The following is an 18,959-nucleotide window of genomic DNA, read 5'->3' as shown; positions in this document are numbered from 1 at the left end:
AAGAATTATGATACAAGCTTTGTTCGTTCATAATTGAAAAACATAGAAACACACTAATTTAATTAGAAGCCAATTATTTCATAAAAATACGTTATCATTACGTTACGTTACATTGATTTGTTAATGATTTTTAACTTCTTCAAAATTAAAATTCTCTTTCACAATTTTTACACATTGTCGGACAACGACGACGCCTATTGGTCGAAACTAAATAAATTTAAAGCAAGGGGTATATATACATTTTTTATTGGTGTAGAAATTTCCACTGGTGTCCTATACTTATCGTATCGCATGTATGGACCGAACGTTTTAATATTTGAATTATTAATTGTACGATAAATAACATTTAAATAAGTCTTGGTCAAGATTTGAAAACACTAAATATGATGGTGACTTTCCCCTTGTGGTGATGAACGTGTAAGAAAGGGAACAGTCCGACTAGTTAGAACCGATTAATCTCGTCATGTGACCAATGAGTATAAATACGGCCACAATACAGCTGGTATTTATTAATTTATTCTGGTGCTAGTGATCGTTGGTTCATGTGTAACCGTATCTTATATATAGTATTATATGTTTGATCTCTCCCATACTAGGGTTTTAACACTCGACGGGGTCGATCAACAGCTAGATCACACCATACACTCTGGAGTTATGACCGTTGAATTGTCAAAATTTTACCAATATGCTTGTCTTCTTTCCTAATACAATCCTTAGCAAGTGGGATGGCGATGGACATGGGACACCGCCTCTTAACGCCAGCTCCACCACTTTACGGTGGTGCAAAGAAAAAGAGCTGTCGACACTTCCGTGGTAGATGTGCCCTATGTTTACATGAACACACGTGAGTATGATTTATATTTTATTTGATAATTTCATTTAACGGGCATATTTCGAAAATCGAAGAATGTGGTACCGTGTAAGAACACTTCTACTGCAGGCTGGTTACTGTTTTGTTTTAATATTGTGCAAACTGTGGTGTCAGGAGCTTTTCTCCCGAATCGGACTTGTGCATATTTTTAGATCTGATTGCAAAGCAAGTACACTTCGGTGCTTACACACCCCGTAAGAACATTCTGACGCATGCAAATAAAACTGTTATGTATAGTACCTATTTCGGAACACAACAAAACTAATAAGCACTTCTTAAAAATAAAATATGCACATATTTAAAAGTGGTGGTCCTTCTCTTTGTTTCAAAAAACACAATTTTCAGTATCTAATCAGAGTTTCATTTGCAATATTTTGAAGAAGTCCGTCCTTTATTTAAAAAACCCGCTGTTTGCAATTATGTTTAAACAGAGTTCCTTCCTTTTGTTTAAAAAACATAATTTGCAAAAGCTTATCAGAGTTTTATTCCATTGTTACACCAATGCAATTTACAATATTGGAACAGACTTTCTGTCCATTGTTTCAAAAACACTATTTTCAAATGTTAAAAGCTAATCAGAGTTTTATTCCATTGTTACACCAATGCAACTTACAATATTGGAACAGACTTTCTTTCCATTGTTTCAAAAACACTATTTTCAAATGTTAAACATTTTAACATTAAACGTTTCCCCTTTGTTACACAAATGACATTTTCGTTATTGTTAGAGCTTCTGTCCTTGCATTATTTTAACAGAGTTCCTCCCGCTTGTTTCTAAACAACATTTTCTTTATTTTTAAAGAGTTCCTTCCCTTACGTGTGTATTTTAGCAAATTTCCTTCCCGTTCTTTTAATAACGCCATTGGCAAGAGTTTCTTCTTTTTGTAGCCTAAACGTCATTTCTCTTTGTTTTAAAATCATTTGAAAGGTTAACAGAGTGAATGGAAGATCAGGTATTTTATTTGATATTCCATATAAAGGTTTCACTGACTGATTCCTAACATGTAAACCGTTATATTGTAAAGTGTAATGTACATACATGATAAACACCATGATGGCAACTGGACACTCTGATCTTCAATTAGAGTATCATAGACCAAAGCATTATATTACATAATGGAAAGGATTTATCGTGAATGGTTGTACCTGTAAACTGGGGAAAATGTATCAGATGCATTCATTTTTTAAATATATGATGTGTGCTCGACCAATTACTGATTATTTTCAAATGTTCATGATGCAAATGGGATCTTGACTCCGACTGTGTAGCTTTTGATTATTTTTTGTCAGAGGGGGTCAAAGGTAGATTATACAAACATATGCTATTATTAATTTTCTGTCAATAACATAGTTTGATGACAACCAGCTTCATGTTAAATGTAACGTCACTCGTCAAAAGTTTGGTAATCATATTCAATAAAGGATAAAATGAAATACATGAATATTTTCCATATATATTTTTGGCAATCATCCAGAGTGAAGTATCAGAACGTTCAATATTGTTTGATTAATATGATTTTAAACAAAATGCGTATTTGACCATATTTAACAATGCCCCAAATTCATTGCACGAACACGCAGACAAGTGATATAAAAACAAAGGAAGTTACTAGCCATTTGCGAAACGACAGAAGATTTCGCTAATCAACCTGTGTACATTTTAAGACCACGTCAAAAAGTTCACTTTGCGGATCTATATCACGACGTAGACGGCCGTCATTTCAGAATTATACATGGTATGATGACTCTTCAACAATACAGACACGCGCATAACCTTCTCTCGTCACATAAAACTAAGCTCTGTCGATAGTAGCGGATCCGTGGTCTTGTGGTAATACACTTGACTGTCAATCAAGGGGTCGCAGGCTCGATTCCCCGCCGAACCACTACAAATATACTAATTGTCTTCGGGGAGGGAGGTAAAATGGGCGTCCCGTGTGACAGTGCTATATACTGGTGCACGTTAAAGAACCAGTGTAGCTCTAACCAGGGTTACAATCTGTCTGTGCATTATGCTCCAAAAAACCTTAAATGACTAACAATCTTATCGGAGCACTCGCCGAATGGGTAAGGCCCGAGTGCGAGTATAAATAAGCTTACAAACACTCATAACGCTTACATAATCGACCACACAGCTTTTTAATACTTATACACTTTAAAACAATTATATATGTCAGGAAAACAACGCAAATATCCTTAGGATAAAATAACTCTCCTTTCCACAATTTAGTCTTCATGTGATGAAAACAACTAAGAAATAAAAAAGTAATAAAAAATACATGCATAACGTTATAATTTGGCGTACAAATGATCGCATAAGTATTCTTATGCTAGAACAATAATTACAGAATTTTTGCCAAGTGGGATTTTAATATTTTTCTTAAAAAAGAAGGTTAACTTGTACAAAAGCAGAACATAAGATATATAAGACTGTATTATGGAATTCAATTCTTAAATCTAACATGGTATAATTAAACTAAAGAACATCTATTATAGATATATGTTTATATAAAATCTTATTACAGAATTATGATTGCTTTCCCATTAATTGACAATAACACATCAAAACATATCTTTTTTTAAACTTGATTGAATAAACAAGTTAACTGGCAAAATTGTTTGTTCAAAAGATGCCTAAAAATTAACAAAACAGACAAACTTCCTTTGACCAAACAGCAGGTTAGAGCGTTGTAGAATGTTGCAATTATTCTCTTGATTTTTTTTATCAATAATTCATGTATATTACCAGTACTTCATTCACTGACAAATAAAAAGAGTCATAAATCCGAACTTTTCTGTTTGGTCGTGGTCTTTAATCCACTCCTTAATCTCACCCCTTGTTTGAAGAGTTTTAACCTTCTGCCTCATACGTTCAATTTCTTCTTTTGTTGCCGGTTCATAATAAACAGAGCTATTAAGCCATTCCTGCTTAAATATGTTAGTATCATCAAAATAGTCTTCGTCACTGAAGAGTCCGAATCCGAGCAAATTTGTCCTTACCAAGCATTTAAGGCCAGCTTCATAAAATATTTTGTTCCATTCTTCTACCGATGGCAAAATGGGACAAAATTTATTTGCTATCTCTGGGGAAATGTTGAGACACCATGCGTTCGTAAGAGATGAATCAAGCGATTCTGTAATAGAAATTACTCCATCTGGTTGCAAAACTCTGCGTGCTTCCTTCAGGGTCTCAACTGCGCCAGAGAAATTCCCATCACCTCTTGGTAAATGGGGCAATACCTACAATTTCAATAATGATTTGTTGTAAAACATTAGATGATAATTAAAGTGGTAATAGAAGATAAAAAAATGAGTACAATAGTTAAGACACAGTTCTGTATTTTAGAAGTGATACCAATACACACATGCAATTTAAAAGGCAAGGCTGACAAACCTTGGACTAAAGTCGTAGTTTCCCGGTGACACAAGTTTCATTTAAGGTCTTAAATGATAACAAACACTAACTCAGGAATGATAAATATTGTTACCGCGTTTAGAAGGACGCCGTCAAATGTTCCATCACCAAATGGTATTTCCGGTAAAGAATTCTGGACAATTGAAGAAACCTTATCTACAATTTGAGAAAAAATATGCATATTTTATACCAGAGATTCTGCTGAACTTTAACACAATAACAATACTAGTGTTTTAGATGACTGAACTGGCGCAGAAGATGGTTTGTTTTTGAGCTGGTGGAAAACTAGCCTAACTAATGTTCAATTAAAATGATAAGTTTAAAATAATATTGTATTTGTTATGTTTGAGTGCTTGAAACATGTCACATAAATGTAAAACTGTATAAAGTGATTAGTTTAGGGAAACTTATCAATGCAAATTCTGGTTACATAACATATCTTTTAATATAAAAGAATCATCCAAAGTGGCCGAGGCAGTATTGGTAAAAAAGTGTCAATATTGTCCACACATACATTTAAAGCTGCACTCTCACAGATATACCGTTTTTACAACTTTTTTATTTTTTGTCTTTGAAAGAGCAAATTTTTGCGTAATATATGCAAACCAATGATAAAAGATTGCTGACAAAAGATCAGAACGCAGATTTTCATATTTCCGTTCGAAAATAAATGTTTAATGGCTTAAACCGTTACTAACGGTTTAAGAAAAATGCATAAAACATCAATTTTTGAACTTAAATATTGAAATCTGCAATCTTTGTTTTTGTCAGCAGTCTTATATGACTGGTTTCCATGCAATTTCGCAAAAATTGGCTCGTTCCAAGACAAAAAATAAAAAAAAAAGTTGTGAAAACGTTCAATCTGTGAGAGTGCAGCTTTAAGTACTATTCTTTCAACACTCTGCATTGCTTTTGGACACAAATACTCTTTAAACCAAACGTCATGAACATTTTTATTCATATAATTTGTTAAGCTTTATAACCCACTAGAAACTATGAAAAAGAAATCGTTCTTGATTTTTTATGATTGCTGCCAATTGTACATCAAAAGTAAATAACGCTAGACAATTTCATTTTTTGCTTTACAGATGAGGGAAAGTGTTTTTTGTTAAAACTACTTACTGGCGTCTAATTCTGCAGCAAGCTTTTCTCTTGCAACGTTCAGCATATCTGAGGAAGCATCCAATAAAGCCATCTGTCCGACTCCCATATCGAAAATTGATCTGGTATAGATTCCTGTTCCACAGCCAGCATCCAAAATATGCAGGTCTTGAAAAGAGATTATATAGTTCAACAAAGCTGATTAATATCTGATGGGATATTGAATCAGATTGATTAGTGAAGTCAAATTAAGTATTGAAAGTGAGCCAATTACGGATCACTTCTTTCCAAGATCGTACGCAACGAGGTATAAAGAACTGAAAACCATTAAAATAATTAATTTCAGTCATTGATACAAAAACTTACAAATGCCATGTATTTAATATATTTTTAATATATAAATATTTATGTAATTCCTTCAAATTGGAAAGCATTTAGTGTTAATAAGATCTTGGTTAATTATATGTTTATTATAATGTTAATCAACTATTTTATTTAAATTCGGGGCTAACACCCATCGTACACAGCTGGGATGGATTTATTCATATGATGGTAATTAAATGTGAGCATATTTGAATACAGACTGTTATGTCTTGACACTTCAGATAATAACACCTATATCAAATTAGGGGAAATATGCAAACGATATGCGTAATCATGATAATTTTCGTTTGTACTTTTATATTTTATTCATTAGACGCAGTCTGGAGGCCGCGTCTATAGGGATACATGTTTGCAATTGTCAATGGGGAAGTGTATACGGATAAATTTTAGTTATGAAAAAAAAGATTTGTTAATGATATCAACTCTTATTCAACTTTACTTAAAATTGTCGTCAATAACCGTTGTGATGCGTGTAAAACTTCCAAAACGTATAAGCCTAATGTTTAAAACAGGAAATTAAAGAAAGAGTTATTCTCTCTGTTTATGTATTGACTGGTCGCCGGTCATACGATGTCGTTACTTTAGAAATTTAATTTCTGTGAAAACGATTTATATACACGCTGTGGTAGTAAATAAGCAAGTGATAATTTACGGGCAAGTTGTGAATAATAGTTTAAATTATGCATTTTATAACAAATATAAGTGCCTTAACACGACACTTATTGATTATTTTAAATTTAAGTGATATAAAATGGAAGTACATAGCTTAATTCACACGATGTTACTAGCTTATATAAGTCGCATAACGAAATTAACAAATTTTAAATTTAACTGATATAAAATGAAAGTTCAAAGCGTAATTCACACGATTAAAAACAAACAATAATGAATACAAGTAGGCCGAAAAGGATTAGGCCGAAATGATATCTCGGCCGAATCGACCCGACACCAATAATTTTATCGGTGATAATGCAAGGTACCAGTCTAAATAATTTACGCATGCCGGAGACGACCGAGTAACTATGATCTAGAAAGTTCATTATACCGTCATAGTTCGGCTATGTCCATGTTTATTCGGAATGTTAACAATTGTATATATTATCACATTACTTTATTGAGCCAATTGGAAATCGATATTTTTCACGTGGGTCAAAAACTAGGTGACTAAGTCCAATCTGGAACACACTAGAAGCATTATTGTTGGTCTAATATTTATGAAACTTAATCAGAATGTTTCATGAACATCAATAGATAAATATTAATATTCAATAAAACCCATTCAGCCGCGTCTTTGATGCCAAATATCAACATTCGTCTTGTCTCTGTTTATTGTGCAACTTTAAATGTGTGCACCTTGGCATACGGAACAATACCCTTTCGGAGCTCCTCGGCCATTTTTATCGAAAACAACATCGGATGTATGCCGGTAAATCTGTAGAAGTAGTCCGTGCTTTTTTGATTAGATTATTAATCAAATGTAGTGATTTAGCTTGTGTTTGTTGATTTAAGTTCAAATTGATTGCCAGTGAAGTGTATTATTGCAAACATAATTAAGATTCCAAAGAGTAAAATCATTAAGTTAAACTGCAAAAATAAATTAGAACGCGATCTACTTGCATCGGACTTAAACATACCGATTTCTGAGTATGTTTACCGTCCATATAAATCAGAGGCTGTTTTCGATAAAATGGCCGAGGAGTTCCGAATGAAGATTACCGAAATCAAATTCAAATAGCCGAAATATAAAAATAATATAAAGTCATGATTAATTTAGTGTGCATTCTCTGTTGTCTGTTTATTGTTAATTTTTTATCATTGATTGTTGATAAAGATGTATTGCAACATAAGCACTCATGCAAACGTGTCAGGCTCGGTGTCATGGTTTAATGGAAATATTTGAATAAATACTCAGTGATTACGTTTTCTTCTATCCTAAATTGCGGTTTTGTTCATTTAGTGATTATTTAAGTTGCTTTTTTTCGGTAAATGCGTTTTCGACAAGTTATTTGCATTATTTGCAAACACTTCGACACGAATCTTTTTTAGAATGGCTACAGCACACGCATATTTTTTTATTTATTTATTTATTAATTAATTATTGCTCAGTAAATACATTATAACTGTTGAATTTGTCTTTTTTGTTAAAACTTTTAAATTCAAATAGTATAAGCTTTTTTGTCCTATGCCACCTTTTTTTTTAAAGATTTGCTCGCTTATGTTATGGGCCCAAATCCTGTTTTATTCTCCAAGTTCATTCTTCTTTTACCTTTCATGCTTATAAGCATTGTTGGAAATGAGTACACATAATAATGGAGTGACAATCAGGTCAAAGGTGGCTGGTTTAAGTATAAGGTGACAAGCAGTTTTATATATCAACAAGTTCTTCAAAATATGTTATATTGCAGAAATAGCATGGATTTAAAACGTGGGTTGTGGATCGGTATATCTAGGATGGCGTCAAAAATGGCTGCCATTGAATTTCAAATCAGTAAAAAATGTGACATTTAAATATTGCTGATATCTTATGTCGTAAATACGGATAAATATCCTCATGGATATTATTTCTCTTATATTGTACTCCAACTTTTCATACGACATTGACCCTTATTAGGTCAAGGAAATGGTCATTCCAAGGTATGAGTATGAAAATACAATACATACAATTTTTCCCATATCATTTTTAGTTATTTATTTTAGTTTGTGTCAAAATGTGGTGATTTGAGAATAATATACAGTATAAAACAGTTTTCACGGCAAAAATATAAGATCTTCTGTGGATAAAAAAGGAACCCATTTCACATCATAACAGCATGCCAAAGCTGGTCACAACGTTGCTATTGCTGCAAGAGTCTTATGGGAAATTGTGATAGTGTCAATTAAGAGCATATCTAAATGTATTGTAGATTTTTATTTCATATTGTTCTTCATGTAAGCATTAATAACTGACTTCTTCAATATATTTGTGTATTTGGGACATAATAGGTCCTCTGTGAGCAGCCTTCAGAATCCCTATTGTGGTTACAGTCAAGCCGAATCATTATCAATCAAGCACCAACCGGGGTTTACAAAGGTCAAGACTGATCTGTTCCCACCACATTTTGGATACCATCTACCAAAATTTGCCATACAGCCACCTTTGACTAACGGTTTTCAAGTCCACTGTTTGTTCAAACATTTTCCCAGTCCATATTGTGCCAACCAATAAAGAGGCAATGAAGATTTATCAAGTGCCAAATAAACACTAGTTTTGCTTTTCTTGAGACCATTTAGTGTAAACAAATTCTATATTTAGAGATGAAATTCATAGATATTTATGGCGGCCATCTTGAACACCATCGTGTAAAATTTGGTCCTTCTCGTACATAAGTTACTTCAAATGTCATTTTTTTTTATAAAGACACAATGGCGTTAAATATATTGTAGAATTAATTTGGATTCAAATTACAGGAATTAAGATTCAAAACTATTGTGACCCTGGCTATCCTTCGACCAGCGTGTTTTTAAACGCATATCCTTTGAAACCTTTAAAGGCCTAGTTTAATCCTTCTATAAGTGATCCCCTCCCCCTTCCCCCAAAAAAGTGTATTGTACACAAACTCTGTGTATTGATCTTAATCTAATTGCCTAATTGTCTTATTAGATCTCTGATCTGAATACCCTGCTGTGCTGTTATTGGATTTTTATTTTAGAAATAGACCCTAAATTGCTCTGAGCCAATAAACAAATAAACAGGAAATAGGCCCCTACTGTAACATCAGTGCAACTAGCAGGATATGCACAGCAGGGGATTATCATGCCAAACATCCCTTAAACTAATCCTTTAAGTCAAGACTGTGTGAATAGACTATCAAAGTAAAGAGCAGCCCAGATCGTTTGGATTTTTAAACAGTTCTAAACAACATAACAGCATTTCACTATTTTTTAACTTATCTTTGCTTTTTTGTTGGTGTAGAATTCCGTCATCCCAAGCATAAGTTCGGATCCCACTGGTTTCCTATACTTGTCGTAATCACCAACTATATTCTTAAAGTCAGCAAAAACACTTAGCTGTCGGTGAGCGAACTTTTTAAGAAATATATTATGACTCCTAGACACACGCATCAGGTTGTTGATCGCCATTGTTCCAACTATCCTGTGTCTCGTTCACGTTATATAGGTTTACAATTCAGTAATAATAAACTGGCATTGTTCCAAGACAACGTCTAATAAACATACCATTTGACGGTGGCGAATCTAGCGGGGGACACAAGGGCCCATGTTACACCAGTTGCCGGCAAGTGAAGTTTGTTTCAACCTTAAATTGATACCGAAACAATTACTACGCTGTTATATATATACGAGTTCTTGAATGAAGGGTTAAAATGCATCAACGATTTTATACGTGCCATTACAAAACGTCAGTGAAATAAATAGAGTTTGACGGTTGTGACTCCCCCAGTTTTAAATTCATGCACAATTGTGCACGTACCTGCATAGATAAAGGCGGATTGGCGTGACTTATCATCAGGAAAAAAAATCAGTACGTATGTTTCTACATATTGCAGAGGCCGTTTGCTGGTATATGTCAAATCAAATCTTCAAAGTTATATTTCATTGTTCTTCTTTTCCATTTCGTTACTTTACTCAATTGCAAAGTGTTTTTCGTAGATTTCTAGGTATTTGACCAATTCAAGATCAATGCATACACATGTATAACAAACAAATAATTTGAGTGATAAATCTTCAACTTTTTACTAAATAATGCATTTATGAAAAATATTAATTACCCATAGCAAGATTATAACTGTGTATTAAATAGCAAAAATACTAAATGCTTGGAGAATGCGAAAAGATTAACTGCGATCAAAAATACGGTGTTTTCTGCACATATCTTTCATATTTAACTCGGTATCCTTCATAACTAATATTGTTCATCTATTCATTATTTTTTGGTATATTAAAACATTTGTATGAATTGTGGTAAATCTTTTTTTGGAGTAAGAGTGCATCTTTAAATAATTTCAAATGAGAATTTATTCCCTATCTAAACAAAAAAGTCTTAATTTCAAATCAACGAAAACCAGGTCATTAGAATTGGGATATCGTTGGGCTGCCGGGCGGACAATCGGGTATGGTTGTCAAACATTGTTTGCGCCCAATATTCTATCCTAGAATTCATTGAAAGTAATGCAAGTTTTTTGTGAAGGTAGCTTATGTAAAGAGCTAACTTGGTATTGCTTTTAAAGGGGGTGAAGGTCAAGGCCACTGCAGCAAAAATAGTAAAAAGCTTTTCGCCCATTCACTTCAGGCTTCTTCTTTTTCCTAACTCATACAATAAATTAATTGGCTCTAATTTCTGATTGCAAATATTAAAATCCTGTCTTTTTTATCGTATTGCGGTGTTTCGAGTTTTATTTATAGCTTAATTACCCACTTAGCATACTATTTTTACGCTTGATTAAACTCATAACAATAATAGTTTAATGTCTTCAAACAATTACACTTCAATGCCTACGTTTTTTGTTATTATTCTATATCACCTTAAATTTTGACCCCGATGAAAATGGGACCTTAATTGTCAACATTAAAGACATTCTTTATTCAGTTTTTTACACACTATGATATTTTTTTCCAAAATAACAGCAACATGATATCGTAGTAAACCTTAGTAAACTAAATTGGTATCGAATACAGATATTGATATCATGCGTAAATTATATTGGCTTCATCAATATATCTAAGGTTCTTTTCAAAACAAACTATTGGCATTGTATTAAAATATTCAATGTTCTCAGTTACCATATAAACGCGTCCAAACATACCTCAGGTTCAAGTTTGCCATCGTGAGCAAATACTTTGCATATAAACGCAACAGCGATTTGTGGACCATCAGGTGTCTAGACCCTTTAAATAAACCAGAAAGAAATTTGCATTTATAACTATAGCAATATTTCAACTCGAAGGTATATCTTAATTCTGGTGCTGGCGCTGGGGTAGGAGCACGTTGAATCTTCTATATGGTTATATGTATTCGATCTCTCCCTCATAGGATGTAAACACTACCTGTCCTGGCGACAGATATACATGTTAAACACTTTAAGGGTAAATTACAGAACCATCTATTCTAGCGATAGGTAAAACCACGGTGTTAGCTCTAGAGAATCAAATTAAAAGCCTTTATATAGGAGTCTATGAACACATTTTCCAAGTTTTCAGTGTTCCACTGTTAAGCAAAGTCTAAATATCCTTATAACAAGAGGCAAAGCATACAGAAGATAATAACAGGTAAGTAGAACGCTACAAAATCAAAATTCTTTAATGTTCATTTTTAAGTGAAATATGAAAATAAATGTCCAATCTTTACTGGTAAAAAAAAACAAATAAAAAAACAATAATATTAATAAAAATGATGATGATGATGATGATGATGATGATGATGGTGGTGGTGATGATGATGATATATATAGAGGATATTTGTTTATTTCAGTGTAAGATCGTATTTTATTTCACGAGTGTCATAGAAAAACATATTTATATTTAAAATGTAGTTTTTTTATGATCACGAGTGAAATTAAATACGATCTTACACTGAAATAAACAAATTTTCTGTTTCTTTTATGCTTAATTTCGGAGTTTTATTTTTATTTTTTTATTTATTTCTGAATAACCCCCTTTTTTGAAAAGGGTGGGCTTTACTCCGCTACCCGTGGGGCGCCCCTCATGCATAATTTTAGCTGTCAACTTTTCTACTTTCGGTTTGCTGAGAAATAGTTCTCTGCTGTTCAATCTTATAGCTTAATATTCGCTCGTTTTCTATTGCAAAGCTTTATGAACAGTAAACAATGAAGTATTATTAGTGCACATATGTTCCAAAAAATAATGAAAACACTTTTTAATTTAAGACGGCATGAATACATAACCAATTTACTACGCCGCTATTTAAAGAATGAAAATTTGGAAGGTCAAATGTGTTAGCAAAACAAATGTGGATACTCATTGGATTTTAACCATTCTACTTAGTTTAAGACAGCTTGTACGCGTGTTTTTATAGTAAGTTAATATTCAGTCATCTTACTGTCAGACACCAGTCTGTTTCGCTTTAAAATGGTTGTTGACACATTTTGAAGTGTGGGTTGGGTAAAAAATATCGGATCTATCTGTAAATTGTTGTGTGAATTCTCCAGGAAGCTCATTTACGTACTACAACGGTTAACACAAAATACATTTGAACGATGATTTTATTTATGTTCGAACAGTTGTTTTTGACTGTAATTTATTAGGTATGAAAGCAAATGTTCGAACATTCAGCTTCAAAGATCAGTAAAATGTTTGATAAACGGGATAACCGGTAATAAACGGTAAATTGTTAATTTCCAATTATATATTTATTTAAATTTATAAAACATTTCTTTATATATTTTTTAACATTTTTTGACATAATTTACTGAAGTCCAGTGTTCTGTTTTGATCAAGGCAAGTACATGTAACAACAAAGGAATTTAAAAGTAGTTCTGAAAGTTGATATTTTCACTCCTTATTTTGCAGTGAAAATATCAAATTGATATTTTCACTGTTGTTATTTCACTGTTAAAACCCCATATTTCATCGTAAAGCATGAAAGAAATGAGTTCTCTACAACCAAACGTATATGATGACATTTAATATCATCACTATCATTATGATCATTGAAACATCCATTCCCTTTTATTCCCTTTCGTTTTTTTCCTTGGGGATTTCTTTAGAATTACGCTGTTTGATAATTATCAGCTACTGGTGGCAATAATGTCACATGGATTTTATTGGATATTTTTTCAGGATAATAAAATGATCGCTTTACAACATACCGGACTATATGATCATTTTTGAGACAGTCGTATTAAACACTGTGTTTGCGGTGTATATAATGCCGGAACTAACATGAGTTAGCCTAGTAAGTTCTGAACAATTAAGTAAATATGCACACAAAAGTTCATCTTGCATTGCTATCTCAAAGGATATAGTATTAAACTGAATTAGCTAATGTAGTCTTATTTATAATGCATTCTTGATCTGATTATGTTGTAAACTGTTAAACTGCAATACAGTATGGATGCACTATATTACAATATACTATATATTAATATCAATTTCAACCATTAAATTATTTAATTTTTTTGCATTGCCTTTACTTTACTTGTGATGCACCTAAATAATCTAATTATGCCCCCCCCCCCTTCGAAGAATAGGGGTATATTGCTTAGCATATGTCGGTCGGTCGGTTCGTCGGTAGACCAAAGCTGGACCGATTGTCATCAAACTTGACGTGAACTTTGGTCCTGTCCTGTAGATGGCCCCTATTGATTTTAGGGTTTATCGGGTCAAATGCAAAGGTCACATTGACCTTTAAGGCGAAAAGGTTGTCAAAGCATGTCCAAGTGAAAACTCAACAATTTCTGGACATTTGGTCATCAAACTAGCCATTGAGGCATGGCCTAACCAGTAGATGACCCCTATTGATTTTAGGGGTTATAAGGTCAAAGGTCGAGGTCACAGTGGCCTTGAACGTTAAAGGCTTGTCGGTGTGTTAACTCAATAAACAATGCGTGCACCCGTGGCCATAAAACTTTGAATTAAGGTTGGGGTGACCAGTTAATGACCCCATATCGATTTTAAAGTCATAGTGTTAAAGGACAAGGTCACAACTCATATTGGATATTAAAATAGCATCATATTTACCTATTTCCTGCTGTTAAAAGGATACATTTTTATCTGCAAATATCAGTCATTATCTAAACATGATTTAAAACTGTACCTACTATCCTCACACTTTGAATGGTCAATATCGTAAACTGCCTCAAAGGCGTCCAATGTCAATGGCAAATCAGCTGTCATTTCGGTCTATGCATATTTCGTTCAATTGTCCAAATATTCGTGACAACATGGCGCTCAAGGGGGGGGGTAATGTTTGACAAAAGTCACTTATTGGTCATAGTCATAGTTGTGGTATGTCCTATAAAATCAATTCTGCCTCTTACACTTGTTTGAAAAATTGTCCGGCATTAGCAGTTTCTGTAGTTGATAACATTCCAAGTGCCCTCCAAAGCAGTGCCTTATTTCATATTATTGTATTTACATTAAGAATGAACATATTGTGTAACAGAAACAGAAACAGCGGGACAAAAAGTTCCTAATGTTGCTGACACTGTCATGGCAGCTATACATTTTGAGATCAGTAGGTTAAAGGTCAATATCGCCATCAACAGTCTTTCTTATGAAATTATTTTACTGCATAATAGCACGTGCACGGTTTGGCCGATGACTAAATCTTCAGTGGTAGTTTACCATAACACAAAATATAACCCCTATTGCGTTGAGGTCAGAAGGTAAAACATGGAAGTCACGGTTAGTAGTATTATAAAAACTTCGCTCAATAAATCGAGGACGGTTTGATCTATGACAAAGAAAGTAGGTGGTATATTACTGATTAAATCAACAATTATATTATTTTTCAGCCAGCATACCATATACGCAACAAGATAAACAAGAAACAATGACTAAACAAATTTTAAAAGTTGTAAATGTGTATGAAAGAAAAATCGTGTTTTTTTACGAATATTTTTTAAACAAATTCAATTTCCTTTATACAACTGTTTAACGTATACTGTGTTGACATTCTAACTAGCGCATCATGATCCTTTTGTTCTCACTTGTATACATAGCGTTGTAATTGAAAATTGTATATTTTGATATAGTACGTGACATGAATCATATAAATGATATCCATTTTATACCTATTTTTTTGGGAGCTTACGGGTGATGAGGCCCGACATCTAGTGGTACGAGACAAATCCTGTAAATCTGGATGACAAACGGGCAGAGGTTTCTGAGTTTTCCCCGAGAAGGAGGGTTTTATCTCAGTTTTTACTCTGCCAGTCGAGCACATTTGTAAGCTCCATTTTTGTCAGGCATGATATTAATAAGACATACTTTGCTCATGTGGCAAGTTCCTGTTGTATGTGTTAATCGGTTTCCCAAATCGCTTCACTGAGACTTCCAAAATAATACCACTGAAAAGTAATGATTTTGTTGTTTTCTATAGGATAGGAGGTTATAGAATGGTATTAAGGGAACAGCTAATTATGTTAAATGAATTTATCAATAACAGCCAAAACTGTCCGTCTAAACCAAGTATGTTAACTTGTACAAAAGCAACACACAAGATATATAAGACTGTTCTATAAAATTCAATTCTAAAATGTGACATGAAATTAAATAACATCTAAACAGGTTTAGAATTATAGATATAGGTTTATATAGAATCTAATTATTGAATCATGATTGCTTTTCCATTTATTGACAATAATACATCAACAGGATTCCTTTTAACTTGTTTGGATAAACAAGTAAACTGGCGAAATTGCTGTTATTTCATTATCGTTTCATATTCCTCCTCCGGTGGATACTTTTTGTACAAAAGATTCTTTTTAACAAAACTGAAAAACTCCCTTTAATCAAACAGCAGGTCAGAGCATTGTATAATGTTGCAATTATACTCATTTTTATCATTAGTTAATGTCTTATACTAGTACTTCATTCACTGACAAAGAAATAGAGTTACAAATCCGAACTTTTGCGTTTTGTCGTGTTCTTTAATCCACTCCTTAATCTCACCCCTCGTTTGAAGTGTTTTGACCTTCTGTCTAGCACGTTCAAATTCTTCTTCTGTTGCCATTTCATAGAAAACAGCGCTATTTCGCCATTCCTGCTTAAAGATGTTAGTAGCATCAGTATAGTCTTCCTGACTAAATATTCCGAATCCAAGCAAATTTGTCCTTACCAAGCATTTAAGGCCAGCTTTATAAATCATATTGTTCCATTCTTCTGCCGATGGCAGAATGGTACACAGTTTATTTGGTATTTCAGGGGAAATGTTGAGACACCATGCGTTCGTTAAAATGAATCCAGCACTGTTGTTATAGCAATAACTCCTTCTGGTTGTAAAACCCGGCGTGCCTCCTTTAGGGCCTCAACTGCTCCAAAGAAATTCCTGCCAACACCTCTTGGCAAATGGTGCAATACCTACAATTTCAATTATGATATGCTATTCAACATAACTGATAACGAAAGTGGTAATAGATGATAAGAAATGGAGTACAATAGTTAAGACTCACTTTTTAATTTGAGAAGTGATACCGATACTCCCATGAGATTTAAGGGTTAAAGTGTAGATACCTGTGTATGTGACACCTGGGACATAAATCGTAAAGTCCGGTGATGCCATACACTTTCTCAAGAAGGATAAATGTTGTATACCATGTTAAAGAGGACGCCGTCAAATGTTCCATCACCAAATGGTATTTCCGGTAAAGTATTCTCGATAATTGCAGAAACCTTATCTATAATTTCAGAAAATACATGTATATTTTATAACAGAGATTCAGCTTTACTTTAACACAATAACAGTAAAAATGTTTCAGATAATTGAACTGACAGAAGGCGGTTTGTTATTGAGCTGGTGGATGACAAGCCTTACTAATGTTCAATTAAAAACGATAAGATTAAAAAATATTGTATTAGTTATGTTTGCAGTAACATGTCCCAAAAATGTCATTGTATGAATTGATCAAAATGATTAATTAAGGAAAACTTAGCAATGAAATGTTTTGTTGCATAACATATCTAATAATATAATTAATTAATAAGAATCAAAAAGGGATTAAAGCATTGTTGGTAAAATTAAGTGTCAAGAATATCCGCACATCCATTTTAGTACTATTCGTGCAACACTAGACATTGTTTTTGGATTAAAATACTCCTTAAACCAAATGTCATGGACATATTTATTCTTATAATTTGTTTAGATCTTAAACACACTAGAATCAATAATAAGAAACCGTTCTTTGTATGTTTTGATTACTGCAGATTGTACATCAAACGGAAATTACGTTTAATTATTTTATTTGGCTTAACATCAGTGAAAGTTCTTATTTAAAAATATTTACTAGCGCCTATATCTGCAGCAAGATTTTTTCTTGCAACATTCAGCATATCTTCGGAAGCATCCAGCAAGGCCATCTGTCCGACTCCCATATCGAACATTGATCTGGTATAGATTCCTGTTCCGGAGCCAGCATCCAAAATATGCAGGTCTTAATAGAGATTATATTGTTAAACAAAGCTGATTTATGTGTGATGGAATATTGAATCAGCTTGATATGTGAAGACAAATTATTTATTATCAAGATTGATTCGAGGTCTAATACGTAATTAGAAAGCCAAGTCGTGTATTTCTAAGTCGACTAAGTGCATCAAACTTTGTAAGGGGGCAATTTCATATTGCCTCTTGTAGACACAATGTTTTTTTCCAGCAGCCCTCTATATCCCTATTATGGTAACAGTCAAACCGACTCATTAGCAAACAAGCACCATCCGGGGTTATCGAAAGTGAAGCCAGACCTTATTCAACTACCCATAAAATCATCATGGACAAACTGAATTGAATCTTTGTGTTTATTACGTTGTTAATGTCTGAATAACCAAATAGAATTAGTGGAAATAAAATTTGTTTTGTTTTTGTTTTACTCAACAACACAAATACTGTTGACTAGTACGCGTACGTCAGGGATTATCGCACTTTACAAAAATTGTATACACACAACAAATAATTGTAATTGTATCTGTATACTATGTTTATTATTAAAATCAATGTTATAATGACGGAAGGGTCTCTCTTTATAACTATAAAACACATTTTATCACTGCGTTATTGTGTCATTATCTGTATTTTTACTTTAGTAAAAATCTTGTCCGTTAAAGGTCGAAGTCCTGACACTCAATATCTACGATCTAATCCCAGATTGTGCGTACAAGTCAGCTCTGTAAAAATCAGGACTAAAACATTAAGTGTCTAGAAAAGTTCACTGACTGATACAAAATGTCATACAAGATGTTGTCATTCTTTGCCCCTATTTTACTTAATTGTGAAAACACGTTGCTTAGTGTGAAACTCGATATGTCTCGTTACTGTCACACGCACGTGTTCTCTATAAAAACAATTAAAGCTCGTCACAGAAGCACACGACATCCAAAATAACCTCCGATATTTTTTTTTAACTTTCCCGCAAAAATGGTCGTCGAGTTTTTTTTTATTTACCCGCAATACACAAAGTCATCCGAGATGACCCACAATCATATTAACAATTATTGAAACAAACTGAAAATCTACACTGA

At 33.2% G+C, this 18,959-nt stretch overlaps 1 protein-coding gene and 1 long non-coding RNA gene across 3 annotated transcripts; both read right to left on the bottom strand.

Annotated features, from left to right (window-relative positions):
* Positions 1-2,995: 2,995 nt before the first annotated feature.
* LOC128237332 (ubiquinone/menaquinone biosynthesis C-methyltransferase UbiE-like) lies at positions 2,996-10,081 on the bottom strand. Of its 2 annotated transcripts, none has more exons than XM_052952753.1 (4): positions 9,987-10,081; positions 5,409-5,555; positions 4,360-4,442; positions 2,996-4,111 (listed from the first exon to the last, which is right to left on the bottom strand). In XM_052952753.1, the coding sequence occupies exons 2-4, from the start codon at positions 5,494-5,496 to the stop codon at positions 3,629-3,631; spliced, it is 654 nt and encodes a 217-aa protein (XP_052808713.1). In that variant the 5' UTR covers positions 5,497-5,555; positions 9,987-10,081; the 3' UTR covers positions 2,996-3,628. The 2 variants fall into 2 exon arrangements, with proteins under 2 accessions (XP_052808713.1, XP_052808712.1); XM_052952752.1 differs by lacking the exon at positions 9,987-10,081 and adding an exon at positions 9,702-9,935 and having other exon boundaries at positions 5,409-5,556.
* A 5,980-nt stretch (positions 10,082-16,061) lies between these two features.
* Positions 16,062-17,843, bottom strand: LOC128237338 (uncharacterized). The gene is made up of 3 exons (XR_008261579.1): positions 17,732-17,843; positions 16,962-17,125; positions 16,062-16,808 (listed from the first exon to the last, which is right to left on the bottom strand). It is a non-coding gene; the product is annotated as an uncharacterized LOC128237338 (long non-coding RNA).
* Positions 17,844-18,959: the final 1,116 nt, after the last annotated feature.

The sequence above is a fragment of the Mya arenaria genome, chromosome 6 (genome assembly GCF_026914265.1).
Source record: "Mya arenaria isolate MELC-2E11 chromosome 6, ASM2691426v1".
In the NCBI taxonomy this organism is placed as follows: Eukaryota; Metazoa; Mollusca; class Bivalvia; order Myida; family Myidae; genus Mya; species Mya arenaria.
The sequence above is the reverse complement of the archived record's forward strand: the minus strand, read 5'-3'. Positions and strand labels throughout refer to the sequence as shown.